Source organism: Panthera uncia, assembly GCF_023721935.1.
Source record: "Panthera uncia isolate 11264 chromosome A1 unlocalized genomic scaffold, Puncia_PCG_1.0 HiC_scaffold_16, whole genome shotgun sequence".
Classification (NCBI taxonomy): domain Eukaryota; kingdom Metazoa; phylum Chordata; class Mammalia; order Carnivora; family Felidae; genus Panthera; species Panthera uncia.
In genome coordinates, this window is record NW_026057576.1 from 16,993,013 (window position 1) to 17,016,961 (window position 23,949).

General features: G+C 43.8%; 1 protein-coding gene across 2 annotated transcripts in view; it reads right to left on the reverse strand.

Annotated features, from left to right (window-relative positions):
- Positions 1-23,506, reverse strand: part of LHFPL6 (LHFPL tetraspan subfamily member 6) — a 251,687-nt gene extending 228,181 nt beyond the window's left edge. For both annotated transcript variants that reach the window (XM_049647434.1, XM_049647435.1), the window contains exons 1-2: positions 23,418-23,506; positions 21,324-21,892 (exon numbers count right to left, since the gene is read on the reverse strand). In XM_049647434.1, coding sequence (XP_049503391.1) covers positions 21,324-21,708 — 385 coding nt within the window. In that variant the 5' untranslated portion in view covers positions 21,709-21,892; positions 23,418-23,506. The remainder of the gene's footprint in view (positions 1-21,323; positions 21,893-23,417) is intronic.
- Positions 23,507-23,949: the final 443 nt, after the last annotated feature.

The window sequence follows — 23,949 nt, forward strand, 5'->3', positions numbered from 1 at the left end:
CCATCAACAAAGGCTGAACGAGAGGGAAGGTTTCTTTTTTTTTTTTTTTTTTTTTTTTTTTTACATTTTTTATTTATTTTTGGGACAGAGAGAGACAGAGCATGAACGGGGGAGGGGCAGAGAGAGAGGGAGACACAGAATTGGAAACAGGCTCCAGGCTCCGAGCCATCAGCCCAGAGCCTGACGCGGGGCTCGAACTCACGGACCGCGAGATCGTGACCTGGCTGAAGTCGGACGCTTAACCGACTGCGCCACCCAGGCGCCCCGAGAGGGAAGGTTTCTTAATGCCACACTCACCACCTTTAAAATACACACTGGCAGCCTGTGTCAACCCATATCACTGGCAATGTCTCTCTTTCCTTTTCGGGAGAGGAGCAAACGAGTTCGTTTTTATCGAAAGTAAATGGCTGAATCAATCATCATGGAGTGATAGGAAAAAGCACCCTAGACAGACCCCTGACAAAAATGGCTAAATCAACACGGAGTAATGGCTGTGGACTATCTCACGGTGACATTTCCTATTGCTGGCTATTTTAGTGTTGTGTGCTGCTTTGAGTGTAACTAAAACAGGAACAGGTCAAACAAGATCATCTTTGGAAATTGACTTGATCAGGAATGTTTACATTTAAACACGTCTTTATTTTCAGCATAGGGCTATCGGCATCCAAAACAGAACATTCCACAGAATCTCTTTTGCTATGAGGTACGAGAGTGCTGGACATAAGAAGGGACCTAGCCAAAAGAAGGGAGGGGATAAATCATAGTGGAACATAGGGGAGACAGGCCAAACATGTCCTAGACTCCAAACTGGGTACCTGGATTTAAAATTTCCCAGAGTAGTTTTAGCAAATCAGCCAAATGAACGTAAAAATAGCGATAGGTACAGGGTGTGCTGAGAGACTGTGTCGGGGGGGGGGGCTGGCAGTCATACATGGTCGAGAGTGCTCCCCCCAGACTTCCTGCCAGGGGGGGAAAAAAAGATAAGTTCCAAGGAAGTTGACAAAAGGCAGGATTCCTTCAAGTTGTGAAATCAGAGAAGACTTTATGAAGAAGTCAACATTCCAGTCAGGCCTTGAAAGACATAGATTCTGGGTGTGGGAAAAGGGGATAGAGAGGGTGAAGGAAACAGTGTCAGCAAAGGCACAATAGTGGGATTAGGTAGAGAGTGCGCAGGAAACACTATAAAATTCACTTTGGTCAAAGTGGGGTGCACAGGAAGGGGCTGAGTGAGTGGTAATGTGACAAATGGAGCTTGGGAGCACGTTGTAGAAGGTCCTTAACATCCAGGGAGCAACCCAGGTATTTGGGGCATGAAGGTCCATGATCACAACCAAGAGGATTGTTCTGGAGGCCACGTGAAGATGGATGAGAGGAAGGCGGGTGTGCAGGAAGGCAGCCAAGACATGACAGACATGCACCTCTGGCACAGGCCTTCTGAGTCCTTTGAAATCATGTGATAGTGCACCATGACGCTGAATGAGAACAATATTTAGCGCCAGATGATTTTTTACGTGATCGCTCAGAGATCATGACTGTCATAGTAGCACGTTTCAATCACACATAGTTACGCATGACATGAACTTTCTCGTAATATATTAAAGACAGTAAAATGCCTCGTCATTCTACAGGACTCAGCCTCTGATGTCAAAATAATTCACTGTGTTACAGCACATTCTTCTGCCCCATCTCTATCTTCAATTTCAAAATACATTTCATCTTCCTCTTACGATACACTTGGTTTTTAAGGAATTACATACAACCATCAAAGATATTTTCTTTTTATTTTGCTCAGTTCAATTCCCCTATGGATCAGAAATGAAAACTCAAATACCGCTGTATTGAGCTCTAATCTTAGAGAACATCACTTCAACACACACCTGCAAATAACACTAGCGAGGTTCATTTTATGAAGATAAAATAACTCTCTAGCTATATAACCAGCACTGAAGCTTGCTGCTGATAGAATAACAATGACATCTTTCTGAGGAAGAGTGAGTCTGGTGACCAAAGCCATGATTTATAAACTCCTTGAGGTCACAGGCCTGTATTATACTTACTTCTTTGTTTCCCATAGTACCGATCACACTTTCAAGCACAAAGCTGCAGCAGGATTTTAAGATTAAATGAGAAAATGTGTACAAAAGTGTTTGTGTATTACAAAATGCCATAGCAAAAGTAGCTGACATTAGTTGACTTGGAACTCCAAAGAACTAATTTTTCTTTCAGTTGGTCTCTGGGGTCATTCAAAAGAGACAAAAATATAGATAGTAGTAATCAGGCTACAAATACATGAGGGTGTATCAGAGAAGAAATGGAGGGTTAAAGGAAAAAACATTGCAGAACCCACAGATGATATAAAAAATATCACCATGATGGGGAAAACCCACAATATGCAGGCAGATGCTTTAGAAGGAAGAAAGGAAAGAGAAAGAAAGAAAGAAAGAAAGAAAGGAAGGAAGGAAGGAGGAGGGAAGGGAAGGAAAGGAAATAATGAAGGAAGGGCTCACTTGTCCAATTGTTGAGAATACCTATACAGATATCTAGGTTTCACTTCAAATAATAATCTGTGGAGGTCAAATATGACCAGTTACAAATTCTGTTATGAGGTCCTGAATAATAAGTCACCTGCATTATTAGTTCAAAACTTAACTGGAGAAATGCAGTAAGGTACAATAGTATACATAGTATATATAGTATATAGTGTGTGTGTGTGTGTGTGTGTGTGTGTATATCTATATATATATAATTTTTATTTCTTTCTTAGTCTGCTTCTACTCATTACTTTATCCCTGATAGCTAGAGCAGGATTCAATAAATGTGTGTAATGAATGAAGCATATTAGCTTTTTAAGTTATAGTTAAGTTTGAAATTTTAAGTCAGATGAGCTATCATAAGAGCCATCATTTACTCAACATCTACTATATCATATTAACATGACTTACACATATTTATTTACTTTGTTATGTTTACATATTTATTTTGGGAGGGAGAGAGAGAGCATGCATGAGCAGGGAATGGACAGAGAGAGAGAGAGAGAGAGAGAGAGAGAGAGAATCCCAAGCAGGCTCCACCCTATCAGAGCAGAGCCCCATACAGGGCTCAATCTCAAGAACCCTGAGATCACAACCCGAGCTGAAATCAGGAGTCAGGCATTTAACCCCCTGAGCCACCCAGGTGCCCCAACTTACACATATTTAAGCTCCACAAAACCCCAATGAGTCAGGGTTACTATTAGTCTTAGTTGAAGGAACCGGGGCTGAGAGGCAGTAACTTGCCCAAGGCCACGAAGCTGATGAGTGGTGGAATTCAACCCTGTCCAGATCCTGTGTTCACTCGTTTCACACAGCAACACATGGCCATAGAATAATGCGAACACATGAACAGAAGGCCGCACTTGAAGATTTGCTAATACAAGAAAAAAGTACCAGCATTTCATTTTACTTACAGTCTTACAGACACAGTTTTTTCCAGGATCTGATTGCATGTAAAATTCTGAAGCATCCCATGTGGGAAGAGCTGTGTTATTCTAATCTTATGCTGTAAGTAATGCTACACAAACAATCTGCCACAATTTACAAGCCTAACAAGCTAAATAGAGCGAGTATAGAGAAATAAAAACATTTCCCTCATCCAATATTTTCCACCATCTTAAAAACTCATCAGATTCAGAGTCCCAGATCAGCCCTAACTGGACGGTAAGATTATTGTGGTAAAACCACTCTGCACAAAGCATAATTGTCTGAAATTACACTGAAGTCAAATGTACATAAAATGGTGCCACACAGGGAAGGAGAAGAGCTCTATGCTATGTAATTTAATGAAACCTACTGAGCACCAAGGGCACAGGCAGCCAAATTGAATTTTAAATGGTGTCTACGAGGAGGCTATAATCAGGATAGCCACCAGTGGGTGGATGAGATAAATGAACGGACTTTCTTCCACCAGGCAATCAAAATAGAAAGCCATCTTTATGCATGACACCAAAAAAAAAAAAAAAAAAAAAAAGTTAAACTATTCACCCTTTGCTCCTTTGTTTTTTTGTTTTTTTTTTTTTTAACTACACGGTCATTTCTAGACTCCTTCCTTCCCTAGGGCATTTTTGTGTTAGTGAGTGAACGTTATGCAGAATATTTTTTTTCTCCTACCTTGGCTTTTCTTGTGATTTTTTTTCCAGAAAAATAAAATCTAGCCCTACAAAGTGTAAACTTCTCTGTAATCTCACCAGCGTGGTGGGTGCTTAGCAGCTGGCACTGTCCAAGGGGCAGCTTAGACATGATGATTCAGGTAGACAGAGCTAGGAGCCTGCCTGTCAACCAGGATAGCCAAATGGTAAAAGGAAGTGTCCAGATTTAAAGTGTCCGGTAAAAGAAGTGTTGAAAGTGAATGAAGTACTACTCTCTCACATGAAGGTTTTCAAAGACATATTTTCACGAATCTACATATTTAACCCTGATCTTTCCAGCTGTCCACTTGCCCTTCAGCCTTGAAGTCCCACCAGAACCTGAACCACAGACCGTCCAGAACTAATCTCACCTCCTCGCCACCTGCCGACAGCTCACTCTTCACAATGTCAGGCTCCTTCCAAGAGACACACAGACATGAAAACAGAGGGCCACCAGTGAGGTTCATTCTCACCAACGCAATCGGTGGCCAAATCATGTTGATTACATTTTCATCCTCTCTGTTGTATCTTGCATTTCCTGGAGTCTAGAGCCCCACTCTGTGGATATCCCTAAGGCCCATCCAAATGAAGTGCAGTCCAGGGAGACTTTATTTTACTGAGGGAGGTGACGGGTAGGGAAATAAGGGAACCAAGGCAGAGTCAATCTTGTAAAGCAAGGGAGGGGAAGATCACAGTTCAATGATCATGTGGCCACTAGGCTGACCCCCAACAAATGGGAAAGCGTTTTACAAAGGAACTGGATGAGGAGCAAAACATTTCTGAGCCCCTATTGTACCCTGGGCTTGGCCCTTTTTGACTTTTTCTTTCTTTTTTTTTTTTTTTTTAATTTTTTTTAACGTTTATTTATTTTTGAGACAGAGAGAGACAGAGCATGAACGGGGGAGGGGCCGAGAGAGAGGGAGACACAGAATCGGAAGCAGGCTCCAGGCTCTGAGCCATCAGCCCAGAGCCCGACGCGGGGCTCGAACTCGTGGACCGCGAGATCGTGACCTGAGCTGAAGTCGGACGCTTAACCGACTGAGCCACCCAGTCACCCCCTTTTTGACTTTTTCGATGGGCAGTGAGGAAGATTCAGGAGAAAGGACTCAGGGTTTGTACCAAGGTGAGTAAGGCTAGCGGAAGCTCAGCTATCCCACAGCCTACTCAATATGTATCTCTCACAAGATCTTGAGGACATCAGCCAAAGAACACCTCGCCAAATCCTCTTAGCACCTGTGCCACATTTATAGGTACAATTCCTCGTATTAGAGCTTGTGCCTTTTGAAGTCAGACACTGTCATATTCAAGTCAGTATTCAACACAAGTCCTAGCACCTGTGCCCATTCTGCAAAGTAGGAACTTGGGGAGTAGATGCAAAATGGGACTGGATTAAAAATACATATACAATAGCTTTCCAAACAGATTATACCAAGTATCAAGTGGACAGAAAATTCTCATTACCTATTCTCTCTCAGGTACTTTGCTAGGCTCTAGGGATAGTATGGTAAATAAAACAGAGAAGGCCCCTGCCCTTGGTGTATTCCAACCAATTAGAGAAGACATTGTACACATCATGGTAAAAATTAAGTAATCACAAGTGTACCAAATGCCTTGAGGAAAGGTATAGACATAATAGATAGAGCAACATGGAAAATAATAACAATTGCATATTGGCACCTTTTCCACTCACTCGCCATTCCATTCCATTCCTTTGAAGGGTGCCCAATTTTAACAGTTGTGTCCCCTAACCAAATATCTAGACGTTGGTATTATTTAACTCACGTATTCAAACAATACACAGAGAAATTTCATAATGACTTTTCTCTCTTTTTTTTTATGCTTATTTCTTTTGACAGAGAATGCACGTGAGCAGGAAGGGCAGAGAAGGAGAGAATTCCCAGCAGGCTCCGTGCTCTCAGCATAGAGCCTGATGCAGGGCTTGATCCCACAAACCGTGAGATCATGGCCTGAGCCGAAATCAAGAGTCCGACACTTAACCGACTAAGCCACCCAGGTGCCCCGACTTTTCCTCGTTTCACAATATAATAATGACTAACTCAACCTCAAAAAGACTGGTAAAGTGAAAAGAATCCATGTGCTTTCTAGCCAGCTACCTCTCAACTTAACTCTCCGATAACTTGCCTTAACTGAACAAAGTCGTCGTGTGAGTAGGTACAGGGACAAACCTCTCCCTGCATAAACACCTTCTCCTCTTCATTGGCTTTTGATCTCGTGAGTGTCATAAGTACCGGATCCTTGGCATGAATCCTGCCCTCCCCTCCCTCTCCGTCCTCATCTACCCACCCTCCCGCGGGCTTTCCTTCCCGGAGCGCCTCAGAGACCTCCTGCTCACCTAGCTGGATGGCTCTGTCCCTGAGCTTCCCCAGCTGCCATGCCCTCTCCTCCTTCCCCTCGATGCTTCAAGTCTTAGTTCAAACCTGCATCCTCCGGAAAGTCTTGGCACCTCATCGAGATCACAACTGTCCATGATGAAACTTTCTTCCTAACGTTTATCAGACTTGTAGCTTTACGTTCATTTTGGGGGAAGCATCTGATTAACGTTCATCTCTCACACAAAAATTCTAGGTAGACAAGAGCCATACGTTATCATACCAGCATTCTATCTCCAGCTAGAACAGAGCCTGACACATAGTGAGCACTTAAAAATCTTTTGTTGAAGATGGATACTCCCTACCAGAGACCTTCGCTAATATTTCTGAATCTGGGTCCGGACAAAGTGAAGCTGAGAGATGCATGGTGTTGAGGCCACTGGCCACCATGTTTGCGTCACACAGAGTCACAAACACAAGCCTGTTTGCTGGGCTGAAGTAGAAGTCAAAGCGGTAATAAGCAAAGACAAACACAGAATGGGTCTAACTGCTGCCCCACACACCGGGCCCACTTCTTTCTGAAGCCGGGTGTCAGAACGCGCCTGTGTCCCCTCTCCTTTTCTGACCCTTAAACTTGTTTGAGTTGCATTTTGTGACTTCTGGCCAATCAATAAAGATATCATAATAACTTGAAAACAAAATCACTGGCTGAATAAATGAATGAGAGAAGCACGACTATGGAGTAAATACTTCTTCATACTGTCACAGCCAGTGTGACTATACTTTTAAGCCTTGTAACTACCAGGGCAACTCCCTCTAAAGCTAAAATTGGTATTCTTCCTCGGAACACTTTTAGCAGAATTAATTCTCACTTACTTAGAAGTGACTATAGAGACTATAAAGGAATTGGTTGTACCTAAGGATTACAATTTTCCGTTTAAATTAGGTTATGTAACAGCAAATGGGAAACATAAAACAAAACACACAAACAGCAACAAAAATGACATCCTACCATACGTTACATCATAGAAAATAATGACTCCATTGTAGTTCCTTCACTAGACATGAAAAAAACATGGGAAATCTTATATCTGGATCCAAGACAACTGTGCACACATAGCAGGGAAGGAGAAATAATGTGGGGAAAATAATACGGGGATAACACGGGAGAAATAATTGGATTGTTCTGGTGGGCCAACTGTGGCCAAGCATGAGGAAAAGCTATACCAAGTCTGACCACGTACCACTGGCCCTTTCCAGCCACACGTATGCTGGAAAGCCAAGGTCTCGTAGGGAATCCGGTGTTTCCCGTGTGCGCCCGATCCCATCCAACATCATCGACTGCTATCTGCCACCCATACGGAAGGCACACTCGTGGACGGCTGAGAGAACAATCAGGTGATGTCATCATAAGATGATATAAGGAGCATGTGTTTTAGTGAAACTCGAACTCAGAGGTAGAGATGAAGGTTAACAGCCAAGAAAGGTCTGCATCACACGCAGTGGCTCTCATCAACAAGCATTCTACAGATGAGGATTAGATTTAATCCCAGAATCATACTATCTTAGAGCTTAAAGGCTATTCTCTTCTTTTCAAAAATTCAATATGACAAATACATGAGAATTATAAATTACACTGGAATGACAAAACTACATTTCATGTTTCATGGACTTCAGGGCAGTTGATTCAGGGAACACAGACAATAATCACAGACAATATTAATTCAGAGGTAATAACCAAGAGATACATAGTTTCCTTTCTTGTTCTGCCTTAATATGCAAATGTAACATGACTAACATAAGCGAGGACAGCAATCTATTAGGTCTCCAGGCTGAAACATTCATTTACCACAGGTAACCAATGGCAATTTTCAGTTATAAACACGCTGACAATAGCATTCATTTATTTCTTTATAAATGAAATACAGGTATAATTGAAAATGTCAAAAACTTTTCTGAAAATAAGATGTATAAAATCAATCTTACATCTACTTATTATTTATGTGTCTATGCACTTATTTCCTGCATGTTTAGGAAGAGCTGGGTGGCTCAGTCAGTTAAGCGTCTGACTTTTGGTTTCAACTCAGGTCATGATCTCACGGTTTGTGAGTTCGAGCCCCACATCCGGCTCTATGGTGACAGCTCAGAGCCAGCTTGGGATTCTCTCTGTTCTTCTCTCTCTCTCTCTCTCTCTGCCTTCCCCAACTCGCGCTGTCTCTGTCTCTCCCAAAATAAATAAACTTTAAAAAAAAATAGCACTTTTGGGGCGCCTGGGTGGCTCAGTCAGTTGAGTGTCCGACTTCGGCTCAGGTCATGATCTCACAGCTGGTGAGTTCGAGCCCCGCGTCGGGCTCTGTGCTGACAGCTGGGAGCCTGGAGCCTGCTTCTGATTCTGTGTCTCCCTCTCTCTCTGCCCTTTCCCCATTCATGCTCTGTCTCTCTCTGTCTCTCAAAAATAAACAAACATTAAAAAAAAAGTTAATAAAAAAATAAAAAATTACACTTATCTTGGAAAAGAAAGGGAAAATGTCTGCTTGTAAGAAGCCAGTGAAGTTCAATGACACTGACAGTTACTTTAGCTGTCATCTAAATGCTCCTCTTCGAAGCCTCCAAATGTGCTGGGCAGTCAGTAACCCTCATTGACACACAGACGAATGTGCAAAACTTTCTAAGATAGAAATATCCACACTGTGAAGTTGTATAGTAAATTATATCTACGTACTGTGGTAACAACAATATTTATTACTTTTTTAAATGTTTTGCTCTGTAAGCAAAAACAGAGCTGCTATAATTTAAGTCACATTTTCTTGTTTGTTTGTTTTTTTAATTTTCTGAGGGACTAGGGGAAAAAAGAAAGTATCTGGTTTCTTAAACAGAAATACAAAATTACTGAGACATTCCCTCATTCATTCATCTATTCGTCTAAAAATAAGGACGGCAAAACCTGTTGACCTCTACCTCAGAAATGTCTTCGGGGGCGCCTGCTGGCTCAGTTGGTTAAAGCGTCTGACTCTTGATTTCAGCTCAGGCCATGATCTCACGGTTTGTGAGTTCGAGCCCCACATCAGGCTCCGCACCGACAGCTCGGAGCCTGCTTGGGATTCTCTCTCTCTCCCTCTCTCTTTGCCCCTCCCCCATGCGTGCTTTCCCTCAAAATAAATAAACATTAAAAAAAAAAAAAAGAAAGAAATGTCTTCAAACTCTTGTTCCCTGTATTCCCACAGCTTCAGTGAGGCTCTCACCACCTCTGGCTAAGACTGCAACTATGGGCTTCTCAGTGCCTTTCCTTGGTGTTTGTTATTCTCCAAATCAATCTTACTCCTCATTGCGATTAGATTATAGGTTATATAGCTCCTAAGTCAATTCTACCCGCAACCACTCAAAAGCTTGAGTTTAGTTGAGTGTGGAATCCGTACCGTGGAACAGAAACGAGGACTCGCACAGCCTGGCTCCATGTGTCCTCTCCACTTGTGTCCTTTGTCACAGCATACCTGCCCCACCCCATATAGTCTGCTCCCATTCCCTGAACTCACATCAGATCTTTTCACACCTCCTTGGCTTCGAGAACTTGATGATCCCCCTGCCTGAGGGCTCAGGAAGTTTTCCCCTCGTAACTTCAAACCCAGCTCAACGAGCACCTGTGCTATGAGCCCTTTGCAGACCCCCCCCCCACCCCAGTCAGGCCATTCCCTGTGCTGTGCCCCTCCAGCATCTGTTCATGCTTCAGTGCACTCCAGTCTTCTCGATTAAACATCTGTGATTTTTGTCTATTCACCACAAATCCCAAAAGTTCACAGTAGGACATGATCTCCCACTTGCCTGAGGCAGGAATTTGAATTATGTATTGTATTTTAGCGAGGGTCCAACTGAAGACGCAGAAGCCATCCTGAGGTGTGTCAAACACAGACGATTTACCATAGCACAGGAAACTGGTGACACAGATGACGGAAGAGCTAAAAAGCCAAACAGGAGAAAAAGAGGTGACCCGGAAAGTGGCAAGAGCAGGAAACTGCTGCTATGCACTAAACTGGAGTGATACTGGGAGAAGACGGCATTACCAGCGACTAGAAGAACTGGGCTAGGGTAGGATTATCGCAGTGGCCTCCCAACAGATGCTGGGGCCAGGAAAGGCAGGGCATTCCAGGAGAAGGGACAACTGCTACCAAACACACTGCCCGAGGAGGAGCCAGAGAAGGAGAAATACCCTGGCTTCTCCCTGCTTCCTGTCTCCCAAAAGCCCCTCCCACTGGCTGCAACTACCCAGGTGCCGGGTGTCGAGGCTTCTGGGAAATGTGGACTCCCATAGCAGATAGCCAAGCGGGAGCAGGGCACAATGGAGAATAACTGGCACACGGTCGTGAGGCTGGCAAGTACCTGGTTTGGCTGCTGAGTGAGCCTCACCAGCAGACAGCTGTATTCGACAAAACTTAGAAGCATATATAGGTATCATGAGTCCTTTGTATAGTAACCACAATTTACATGTTGGTTTCCTCCATAAGACTGTGAACTTCTTGGTTCCTCAAAAAATTAAAAACAGAAATACACACGACCCAGTAATTCCACTGCTAGGTGTTTACCCAAAGAAAACAAAATCATTAATTCAAAGAGATATATGCACCCCTATGTTTCCTGAAGCATTATTTACAACAGCCAAGATATGGAAGCAGCCTAAGTGTCCATCAATAGATGAACAGATAAAGAAGACGTGGCAAATATATATGATGGACTATTACCGAGTCATAAAAAAGAATGAAATCTTGCCGTTTGTGACAACATGCATAGACCTAAGGGACATTGTGCTAAGTGAAATAAGTCAGACAAAGAAAGACAAATATCATATAATTTCACTTATATATGGAATATAAAAACACAAATAAACAAGCAAAAAAAAAAAAACAAAACAAACAAACAAACAGACTCATAAATACAAAGAACAAACTTTCCCCTTTTGCCAGAGGGGAGGTGGATGGGTGGGGACAGGTGAAATAGATACAAAGATTAAGAAACACAAATGTCCAGTTATAAAATAAACAAGCCAAGGGGAAGAAAAGTACAGCATAGGGAATATAGTCAATAATACTATAATAGCGTTGTTTGATGACAGATGATAACTACACTTATCGTGGGGAGCACTGTGTAATATATAGAATTGTCAAATCACTATGTTGTACACTTGAAGCTAATAGAACTTTGTATGTTAATTATACTTCAATAAACAAAAACGATTACAAAAAAAAAGACTGTAGGCTTCCTAATAGCAGGAACCTTATCTCAGTTCTATTCCAACAGTTAGCACATTATTTGGCATATAACAGGCACTCAGTACTCTTAAATGCCCATAAACACTAATCCCCTGGATTTACAATGTATTTTAACTCAACATTTCCCAAAGCTTACTCTGTTGCCTATTAATTCAAAGAGATCTTATTGCCTATTACAGGTTAGTAGGACTCTGCCATTCCCAAATAAGTTTGTGAACACAGTGTGAAGCAAAGCTAGTATCTTGGTCCACTGAGGCTTCAAGAACACAATACCACAGACTGAATGGCTTATAAACACAAGAAATTTATTTCTCACAGTCGCAGAGGCTGGTAGTCCAAAATTAAAGCGCCAGCACAGTTGGGTGGGGGCCCTCTTCTCACTGGATCCTCACAGAAGCGCAAGGAGCAAGGAAGCTCTCCGGGATTTCTTTGATAGCAGCATTAATCTCATTCAGGACAGCTCCACCCTCGGGACCTGGTCACCTCCCAAGGGCCCCACCTCCTACTACCGTCACTTTGGGTATTAGGATTTCAACAGGTGAATTTGGTGGGGGACAAAATTTTCAGACCCATAGCAGCTGGTTTCTTCATTGCAGAAAATAAAGCTCGCTCCAAGCTTTTACAATGTGCTTGAAGAGAGAGAGTTGCATTCTGCAGCATCATTTCAACAGAGATGACTAGAGAACACTCCTTTTCAAAGGACTAACATTATGCAGGTTCATCAGAAGGAGACATTGCTTCAAATGCCTTCACATTGATGGCATTATTTTATTTCATCTCTGAAATAATTCTGTGAAGTAGGGAAGAACAAGGTCAGACCTTAAAGATAAAAATGTTGCTAATAAATAATTGAAACTAAGTAATACATCAAGTGTTCACTGAACATAGAAGATGTCATTTACTATTCTAGTTACTGTAGGACTAGAAGAAAATTCTAAATCTTAGTTCCTGTTCTAGTTGACGACATAAGACATACAAGAAAAACGGAGAACCATTTTTATTGGTCCCCCGATAATTAGTCAGCAATATCAATGCACCAGAACCAGAGCGATGTTGAATCTAACCTCCTGATCGTCTAAAAATAACCATTCAGAAGTTTCTGGGAAATCCATAGAGCCCATCCGAGAGATCTAGATAGAAGTCTATTTGTTTCCATCACAAACACTTCAAAGACGAAGATTGACAACGTCAACATTATCTTTCATTTCTATAGAAAGACACAAGGTCTTTGGTTTTGTTATCTAAGAAGTGTGTGCTCTGGAAATAACATTATCTTTAGCCTTAACAAGGGATTATTACAAAGGCTTCTAACAATGGGGTACTTACACTAGAAAACTCAGCCAGCATGTAAGAATGAAAGGTAGCACTCTTCTGTTAAATAATTGTTAAAAGACATCGGTCAGATGTTTTGGCACTCTCCCCTAATGGCCTCTCTACTGCATATTACATTATTAACAGTAACCTGTAATTGTTTTTTGAGAATTGGCAACAAGTTGCTCTGTCAAATCTACAGGTGGTTTTATTGTCCTACAAGCATAAACAGGACAAAGGAAACAAGAAAAATATTCGCCTATGTTAAGAGATACACTAAGCAAAACGGTCAGATATTCTGAATTCTACATATAACACAGGGTGGAATTTCAATTAACACTTTATTATGGCGACAGCCTTCACAGCACAAACAATAACTGATGGGTAACTTTGGGTGTCACTCTCTAAAATTCAGTTTTCTCACAAAAGAATGAAGAATAAAGAATAAATTGCGAAAAGAATAAACCGCCTGCCTCAACACGGTAAAATGAGAACTGAGTAAGTTCCAGAGTACTAGTCCCTTCAGGGTGCTGGGTCCCAGTGAGTTAGCTAAACACTTAATACTATACCCTCCGCCTTCCCCTCGGGAGATTGGTAATAGACAACACGCTGAATGCCCTGTGATTTCTGCTGTACTGAAATGGATTAACTCTCCATAACCAACTGTTTCTCAAATCCACGTGTTCCTATTTTCTTTTTCCTGTTAACCTCTATTGGAACACCCAGGAATCAGTGTCCCTGAGAACACACTGGAGGGCAATAACTTAAGTAAAAAAAAAAAAAAAAACGAGTTTTAATGACATCCGCGAATAAATTTTGAACCTGATGCTGGTATTCTTTCTGACTACAACCACCACACACAACAAGGCAGTCTTGCCAAGCTGGAGGTAGCTGGAGAGGTCAAGTGCTCACCGTGCACTAATGATAACGGTACATACGGCGGGCAATGTATTTGTGATAACATGTAGGATGACAGAAAGTTCTCCAGAGTGTGTGTGTATGTGTGTGTGTGTGTGTGTGTGTGTGTGTGTGTGTGTGTTTAATAGGAATGGTTTTGAATCCTTTTCCTCGGCTTGCTTTCTTTGTGAATAACAGCATGCTTTTTACATGACAGCTAACCAATCTGCAATCTCCTCGTTAGAGAGGCTAACTAACCCATACTAACCCTGGCCTCAGTGTTGTCTAGCTATGGCTATGTTAGCTGGGAAGGAAGTTAAAAATCAAATGACTCTCTTAGAAAGACTCTACTCTGCGTAAAGTAAATGAAGATTTGGACCCTGTCGAAAACACCAATCTAAATAATTCTAGGGAAAAAGTCTAGTGTAGCGGCTAACATGATAGACTCAAGAGCAATGGACAACTCCTTATTGCGTCATTTTAATGAACTGTTATCATCAGTATTTTTTTCCTCAGAAATACAAACTCAGGAGATAAAAACCTGTAATTCAAAACAGGTAACAACCGAGCACACTTGTCAGTAAGGAAAGATTTTAGCACACCCAGCAGAACACAAGCCAGCGACAACGCGCTTGTAGGCCGAAGGGTGCAAACGCAGCACAGGAGATGATAGCAGGTTCCTAATTTGCAGGTGGAGTCACCAGTGAAAATAGTCCTCATCTAAGCAAAGCGTGGAAAGATTTGGTTTTTCTGCTTTCTGAGTGTACACGCGGGGCTGACTGTCCACCAGGAACACCAAAATCTGTGAGATCAGGGAGAACACAGCTATAAACTGGTCTGTTCCTACACTACTTGTGATAATTTGCTGCTCGTATCATGTTGTCCCCAAAATAACTCTGGATAGAAAGATTGATCATTCATCCTTAGCTCGATGGTGGATATAAGTCTATGCCCCAATACTAGTATCACATGAGGTCTGAAGTGAATAAAATTAGCTCATGTTTCTCAAAATGTGGCCTGGGGACTGACCATGCGTGTTCTGGAACCTCTGGGGAGTCTGTTAAAAGTGCTTCACCTGGACCCCACCCAGACCTACCAAATCAGACTCTCTGGGACAAAGAAGGACCCTCCACAAGAAATAAAAGTCCTGGGGCACCTGGTGGCTCAGTCAGTTAAGCGTCCAACTTCGGCTCAGGTCATGATCTCGCGGTCTGTGAGTTCAAGCCCCGCGTCGGGCTCTGTGCTGACAGCTCAGAGCCTGGAGCCTGTTTCGGATTCTGTGTCTTCCTCTCTCTCTGACCCTCCCCCGTTCATGCTCTGTCTCTCTCTGTCTCAAGAATAAATAAACGTTAAAAAAAAATAAAAAAAATAAAAAAATAAAAGTCCTTAGGGAATTTTAGGCCCACTAGAGGATTAAAAGAATATTGTATTGAATTTTGATGTCAATTATGGATATGGAAAACTTGTAAGCTTCACAAGAAAGTCTGAAAACCATGAAAAACTTCCCAAATTAAGCCTTAAAAGACGTGTTCTTCTGGGGGTGGGGGGGCAGTATGTAAAACAAGAAAACTGGTGGCAATGACAATTTTAAAATATAATCTTAAAACATTAAATGCAAACATAAAATCTGGTGTTTTAGATTTTATAAAAGACCAGCTAATTCACTGACATCCCTGCCTGCAACAAATCCAGGGCTCAGAGTAGATGGCCCCTGTGGCATTCGTTTTGGCCCCTCGCTCCTTCCCGGTGGCAAAGCCCCGCCCACGCCGCCGCACTGACTAGCCTCCATCTGGACCTTGTTGGTCTTTAAGAGCGATGCATGTGGGACACGTGATTGCGAGGTGAGACATGGCCTGTGGCCCTGGAAAGTACTACTCTTCAGCAAGAGCGCATCATCTTTTTCCCTAGAGATGCCTGAGACCAGGAGAACTTGACCTTCCTCACAGCCCATTGGGGCGCCATCTCGCCTACGGGCAGAAGCTCTTACTGGCTGGTTCCTGATGTCCTCCTGGCCTAGTCTTTCTGCTTTTGCAAGAAATACACAGCTTTATGGAGATGGCCAAGGGCTGTCTTCGAGCATCTCTCCAGTCTGCAGTAGAGCCTTCACGTCTTTTTAATTAGCAATTCATTACTGAGAATCTACCGCAGGAAAACTACAGAGGGTGTATTGAGTTCTTACTTTGAGTTCTCCATCTATAAAATCTTGGCATATGGCAAAGGTAAATAAGTGAATATATAATATATGTACATATTATGTAATGGACATATTGTAATTATGACATGTATATGCATTAAGAGAGAACCTCAGGAAAATAATTTTCTGTGACAAAAACACAGACAGGTACAACAAGAATGTCCTCGGCCAATACCACGCTGCAGAGGTAGTATCTTTCCATAGCCCAATTAGAGAGGTTTATATCAGATTATAACATAACTAAACATTAACTAAGTTCTGGGAGTCAAGCATCTACCAGAATTCACATTTTTCTAAAGTACGAAATGGTTAACTTAGAACAGGGTTCTCAAGATATAGGCTCAGAACCAGCATCATCTGGAAACCGGATAGAAATGTAAAGTATCAGGCTCCCCACCAAACCTACCCAAATCAGGAACTCCTGGGCGGGCCCCACCGATATGTATTTAAAAAAAATTTTTTTAACGTTTATTGATTTTTGAGATACAGAGAGACAGAGCACGAACGGGGGAGGGTCAGAGAGTGAGGGAGACACAGAATCCGAAACGGGCTCCAGGCTCTGAGCTGTCAGCACAGAGACCGACGCGGGGCTCGAACCCACGAACCGTGAGATCATGACCTGAGCTGAAGTCGGATGCTTAACCGACTGAGCCATCCAGACGCCCCCGTATTTTAAAAGCCCTGGCTGATCCTGATGCATGGTCAAGTTTGAGAACTGTAGACTCAGAACTCAAGACACCTCACCGGGACTTTACAGTGTTGGTTGGGGGTGCTGAATGGAGGAGTACGGTAGTTAGCAACCCACAAGGTGTAACTTAAAGGACAGCTAAGAGTCCTGCCTGCTCCCTGAGCTGGGCTAACAAGTCTCTGGATTTCTTAAAATCAGAGCAGCTTCTTTCAGTTAAGACTGTCACTAAAAAGTCACCATGCCCATTAATATGCCAACACTCATCATGTATCTTATTCCTTAGCTGTCACTAGACAGATAGCCCTAAAGCAAGGAAGGCATGATGTGGCATATCGTAAGACAAGTCAGGTTCAAGGTGGAGCAAGGGAAGGAGAGTGGCAAGCCCTCATCCTAAAGGGTGACAGACAGGTCCAGGTGGAACCCTATCGTGAAGAGGCTCCGGAAAGGCAATGGTGCTTTCCGCACACAGAGAAAGGGACACTCAAAGAAATACTTCGTCATCATTACTGTCTTCAGCAGCACTTAACTATCAGTTAGCTGAGAAGATGGTCTCCCTGGCTTCTCGGAAAAGAACACCTGCCAAACCGTTAAGGTCGCTGCTTGCTACTGAGGAGCACTCTATACCCACTTTACACACAGATGTGACGTGCATTCAAGCTAAATGTGGCCTGATATAAATTTGGGACTCCCTTCGGTGCCCCTTCGGTACAGCAGCAGCAATTTCCAAAGACAAAATCAACACACTCAAATCTCGACATTCACAATCACCTGTTACAGAATCTTACAGGCACACCTAACATGTCTTTACGATGCTCCCCCATGCTTCTATTCACAGAGCGCGTCAATAAGGTATTTTCCTGACACGTGTATCAAAAAGTGTGATACTAACGTTTAAAACTTCGGTTGAAGTACTTCATGACCACCACAGTATTGAGAAGCAAAGCACGTAATTTTATATTCAACAACGAAACCCAACACGAAAACGTCTCTTTTCTCATTGCGCCATAACCATCCTGCATGCGTGGAACCATTTTTATTATACATTATATTTCTCAAGGGCTCTCTGCATGCCTTTTAAAAGCTCGAGTGAGGGCGAAACTCGACCGAGACCAGGCTTTAAAAATCACGACAGAAATATGACTTAAAAATGGAAGACGACGATGTGGCGATTCAAGTTTATGTACAAGTTGCCATAAGAAAAGCACAAGTCATTGATTCCTTGATGTCCTCCTCCTATAGGGAGCAAATGTCGTACGCAACAGTCCGATCTTGTGTTGCTCTCGCAGCTGACAGGTGACATTTGAACCTCTAACCAACCGTAGCAAGACAATTCAAAATTAAGGTTGACACTTTGTCCTTTAACGAGTTCCAAAGTACTGCAGGGGTTTTACTGCCTGATGTTACACCATATGTGCAAACTCCAGACACAGCAGGCAGGGTGAAGCAGGACGCCTCTGTACTTTGCCATTCTCCCGCTTCCTGTTGTTTTTGGAGCAACCCTAACTTTAGCTAAACATAACCCTTCTGGGTGAATCATTTTCAGTAACAGAGTCCGCCTTATAGCAGAGCACCCTGGATGCTGACTCTATTTCTGAAGCGCGGCCGTCTATGGAATTGAGAGAGCCCACTGGCTTGGGGTCTGGCAGTCTTTATGAAACCTATTTCGTGAAAACTTTCATAAAATAAAATTACTTGCCACTCAGGTTTTTATGAATAAAGCCCCAAACAATGATGGAATGAGTAACAGGAAAAATTGTTTTTGAAGCTTTTTTTTTTCCCCAACTAGCCAAATATTAAGTGATAGTGATTCATGCAGTTTTCAAAACCTTTTCCATCCCTCAAGCTGTTTTGTAATTCTAAACGCACTGTTATCTTGAGTAATGGGATGTATTTACTTACTTGTGCCCTCAAGAGGTTCGAATCAGAAAAAAAACTTTTAGGTTTTACGTTCATAATTATTTTTTTTGCCAGATATGAGAACCATATATGAGAAACGAGAGAGTACCAACTGCGAACTATATCCTTAGCTTAATGTCAGTAACTCTTGCCATGCAGAGTTCATGAAGAGCATGTACAAAGTGTGGGGGGAGAGGGGAGGTCCTTTTAAAAATACACATAACTTCTCCAATGATCTTTCCCCTGGAGTTTTCTGTAAAATAGAACATGTAGCTCTATATCATTCCAAAAAATCTATATGGAACTTAGAGAGGGAAGCATAAATCATGGGTCTCAGATTCACTTCCTGTTGCCTTCCTTCATTATACAGTTAAAGCTGATCAATAAAAACTGATCTGTCTTTGTAAGCATTTTCCTGTTCTCCCAGAAATAATTGCAGTCCCTGCCCTAAAATGAAGGCAAACTGAAAAGTAATATTTACTTTACTAATTTACTAATTAAGCCTATAGCTGTATCTGTAGCATAGTGGAATCCAGAGTTGTTCATGTTAAACTGATCTCTCGTGTAAAGCAGTAATCATTTATTTAGAAATACAGTTTAAGATTGAGCAAGGGTCAGTTTTACACCCACCGAAGAGTATTGAAGGCTCATGACAACGATGTTGAATCAAAAACTTTTCTACTTTTCTGGGAAGTCTTCAACTCTAAAGACCTGAAGATGCCAGTAAGACATATAAGAGGAGAAAAAGAAGCTGCCAAAGCATTTTTCCTGAGCCAAGTGAAACACAAACAGCAAATCAAGTTTATTCTTCAAGAAAAAAAAAATTAAATACTCCTGGCATTAACTCTATCTTTGAAATCTGTAGTATCAAAAAGTTTTCAAATTCAGGACTTCTATCTCAACTTTCAACAACTTTCTCATCATTTTACGGTATTACTATATGAATATCTGTATGTATCACGCGTAAGACTTCCGCTTGATGTTGAGAACTGAAGCACTAAAGGAAAAAACAGCTAAGCCTCCCAAACTGCCTCCCAGGGCAGAAGGAGATGCAGAACTACAGGGGGAAAAAAAAAAAAAAAAACAGATGAGAACAAAGTTACCTCCAGTAGGGGAATAAAGAACTGCAAACAACTCTGTCATTTGCTTCAAAATGCAAAACTTGTTTGCCCCTTGCATTTTTAGCTTGAGAACTTTCTCTTTCAAAATGTGACTTCAAAGTGTAATATCAAACAACTTGCAATAATCTGTCGGGGTTTCTCCAACATGCAGATTCTATCTCAGAACTACCCATTTAATTTTTTTTTCTTCTTCTGGATTCTTCACAAAAGATTATAAGAAAGCACCAAATGGGAAAGTAACAGACTTTTACTTTGTAATGAAGTTACAAATAGTTTCTATACGTTTTCCTGGCTTCCTATTTCCCTTCATTCTGTACTATCTACAGGTTGTCACATTTTACCAGGACGGACTATAAATCAGACAAGTTCAGCCTGTCAGTTTGAAGAATGGAGGTGAAAAGCGCAGTGGAAAATATATAAAGTATAATTAAAACCATATGACCAGAAATATTGAAGTAATACTTGCTGGAGGAAACCCAAGTAAAAATCAAACCTTTTTCTGGTGTTAGTGAGACTATGCAGTCCATTTTGGACAAGCAAACAGCATTTGCTATATTTTTTTTTTTTCTTCACAGCAAGAGCATCCCACGAAGTTAAATCCTAGTGAGATAATTAAGCCTATAGCTGTATCCGTAGCATAGTGGAATCCAGAGTTGTTCATGTTAAACTGATCTCTCATGTAAAGCAGTAATCATTTATTTAGAAATACAGTTTAAGGGGCGCCTGGGTGGCGCAGTCGGTTAAGCATCCGACTTCAGCCAGGTCACGATCTCACGGTCCGTGAGTTCGAGCCCCGCGTCGGGCTCTGGGCTGATGGCTCGGAGCCTGGAGCCTGTTTCCGATTCTGTGTCTCCCTCTCTCTCTGACCCTCCCCCGTTCATGCTCTGTCTCTCTCTGTCCCAAAAAAATAAATAAAAAACGTTGAAAAAAAAACGTTGAAGAAAAAAAAAAAAAAAAAAAAAAAGAAATACAGTTTAAGATTGAGCAAGGGTCAGTTTTACACCCACCAAAGAGTATTGAAGCCTCATGACAACAATGTTGAATCAAAAACTTTTCTACTTTTCTATGAAGTCTTCATCTCTAAAGACCTGAGGATGCCAGTAAGACACAGAGAATCTAATTGTTGACTGTTGAACAAGAAAAGCAGGAAGTTACGAAACCTGAACGGTCTCCCCTACTACATTATAAACAATCCCGATGTTACTGCCTCATATAGGTTGTACTTAGTGGGCCAATGATGTATATATGCCTAAGGATGTACAGAAATTCAGAGCTCTCGAAGGTGGAAAGCAATTCCAGTAAAAATCTTTGACTTCGGCAGTCTATCACCAAAGCCATCCCACGCCTATTTCTCCAGAGCATTCCATGTGCCAATTATCAGGACTTCAGTAGACAACTGCAACACGATTTTCAACATTGCTTTGGGATTCCGGGAAATGAGTCAAATTTAACAAGTCACTTACCTCCCAGAAACTGAATTCCTCCAGCCACTCTTCCCACTGTCCTGGAGATGAGCTCTGACACACAGCAACCCATGAGGGCGGTGAGAGCCACCAAGAGGAGGAGGCCACAACCCAGGCCTGTCACGACGGTACAGATCCTCCATTCTGCACTGGGGATGCCCTGGAAGGAGGCGTAGCGCCCACATTCCTCCACCATCACCATCATCTGCCGGCTTTCATCATGCACAGGGTAGGAGCATCTCCGGAAAGTACCGAAGGACACAGGCTTGCCCAGCTGTGATCCCCAGAGCCAGTAAGGCATAAAGAACCCCACACAGGAGGTGGCAGCACAAAGAAAGGAGAGCAAAGCCCAGATCACCCCAGTACAAGTCAGGCTGGATGCCATCTTTGCAACAGATAGGGCAGCGAGGACCCAAAGCAACTACTCTGGGACTGCAGGAGTGAGTGAAGGCGTGAGACCACCAGGGAATGGCAGGCAATCCACGTTCTGTAACGCGTCTAGCAACACAGTGAATCTTCAGTCTTACTGGCCGTCAACTTCCCATCCTCTGTAGTAAGGATGATGGTCCCTGGCAAAACAATAAGAAACATTAAAAGTTAAATGTTTTCAGGGAAGTGAAACACCAGCTCAGTTGGTCTACAACCTAGTTAATAAACATTCAAACTTGGCTCAACACTGCAAAAAGTGGGAAGAACTGATTCTATAAACGCTTCTAAAATTCAAGTTTTGTCAAACTAGCTCAAAGCTTGTTCATGTCTTTATCTCCTATAAATGCTCCCAAATTAACTCTGACAGCTATTTACTTAAAGAAATCCATGGCTTCTATTTGCCAAGCCAGTGAATTCATTTCACATACTCGCAGTAAAAGTAATGTAGCATTTTTACTGGCAGTAAACATAATTCCAAATATTAAAACAAAGTGAACCGTACCATGGTTTGTTTATCTGGCTTGCAAGTTCATGCTTATAATTTGGAGCAACTTTTCCGTGTCCCTTTAGGTGCATTAACTCTGCATGAGCCCGAACAAAATTATTAGGATAATTTTCACAATTGCAGAGCACTATAAACTCAACAAATATTACAGACTGTCTAGGCACACAGACTGGATGCAACTATTAGGCACGCCCTGTACTCAGTCCGTAGTATTTGTGAATCCCTTCAGTCTTAACCACCTTCTTTCTCCTAGTGTAAATGAAAGAAAGCCTGTGTGTGACTTCCTTCTGATTCACTGGTTCCGACACAACGGCTGGGACCGTCTCTCCCACTGAATGATTGTCCCTGTCTAATCTGAAAAGTAATCCACACTTCCCAGTCTTCTACATGGAACCCCAGCCATTCAAAGAGTTCCACGCGCATTGACTTTCCACCCCTCCCTTCCTTTCAAAAGGAGTTCTTGAACGGTTTCCCACACTTTCCATAAAGAAGGGAATACAGAAGCACAGAGCCCATGCGCCCTACAGTTCCATTCCCAGAACCCTCAACTCCAGCCTTCAGGGTCCACAGCAAATCCCCTCTCCCTCACCTCTCCCCTTCCGCCAGCCCCCACCCCTACCGCTCCCTCTCCACACGCCACCCCATTTCCAGTCGTGTGTCACTCCCGGGGAACTTCAACTACTTTTTTGTTGTTGTTAATCTTGTCAATTGCGGTCAGCGTCAGCGTCAGCGGCTGAACTTGGTCTGCCCGGGCCCTGAGGCTGGGGGCGACGAGTGTGGGGGGCTGCCTGGGGGCAGGAGGGCCCTCTTCTGGAGCTGAGGCGAGGCGCCCCGAGGGGAGGCCAAGACGAGCCCACAGGCGGCCCCCTGCAGTGGCCTCACCCACCCCGCCACCCACCCACCCCAGCCTGGACGACACCCGATGACCCCCGAGCCCCGAAGGAGGAGAGGGGCATCTTGCAGCCGGCCCGCGCCAAGGGAGGGGAAAAGCACGGGCAGGCAGCACCCCCCGGAGGCGGCCGCCGACAGCGGACGCCGACCGCGCCGCGGGGCTCAGGAAGTCCGGCGCCCGGAGCAGCCCGACTCCGGCGGCCGGGGACGAGGGGGCGCGGGGAGAGAGCGAAGCCCGCGGCGCCGGGCGGCCGGCGCTCCCTACTCACACGGCGGGCGGGCGGCGGCCGGGGCGCGCGCACAACTTGCTGTCTTCCGCGGGCGGAACATCCACGGCACAGAAGAGCGTCCTCCCTCCCCGCCGCGGTCCCCGGCAGCCGCAGCCACCCCGGGCCCGCCTCGGGGCGGAGAGCGGCGTCCGGCCGGAGGCGGAGGGTCTCCCGAAGGCAGGGCTGCGCCGCCGGCCGCGGAGCCCCCCCTGCTGCCCGCGCTCTCCGGCGGCGGCTGGGGCGGTGCGCGGTGGCCACGCGCGGGGAGCCGGTGCTCGCACGCAGAGGAACAGGGCTCCCTTTGGCAGGCGAGGCACGCACCGCCTCCTCCCCTCGGCGGCCCGGCCCTCCTCTTTCTCCTGTCCCCTCCCCTCGCGCCCGGAGACCCACGGCCGGCGGAACGCGGACGCGGCGCTGCCGGCGGGGAACTCGGAAGACCCCGCCCGCCCCGGGGGCCACTCCCGCGCCTCCCCCCAGCCCGCGCCCACCTCCCCCCCGCCCTCCCCTCGTGGCGACTCCTGCAAATGGGGAG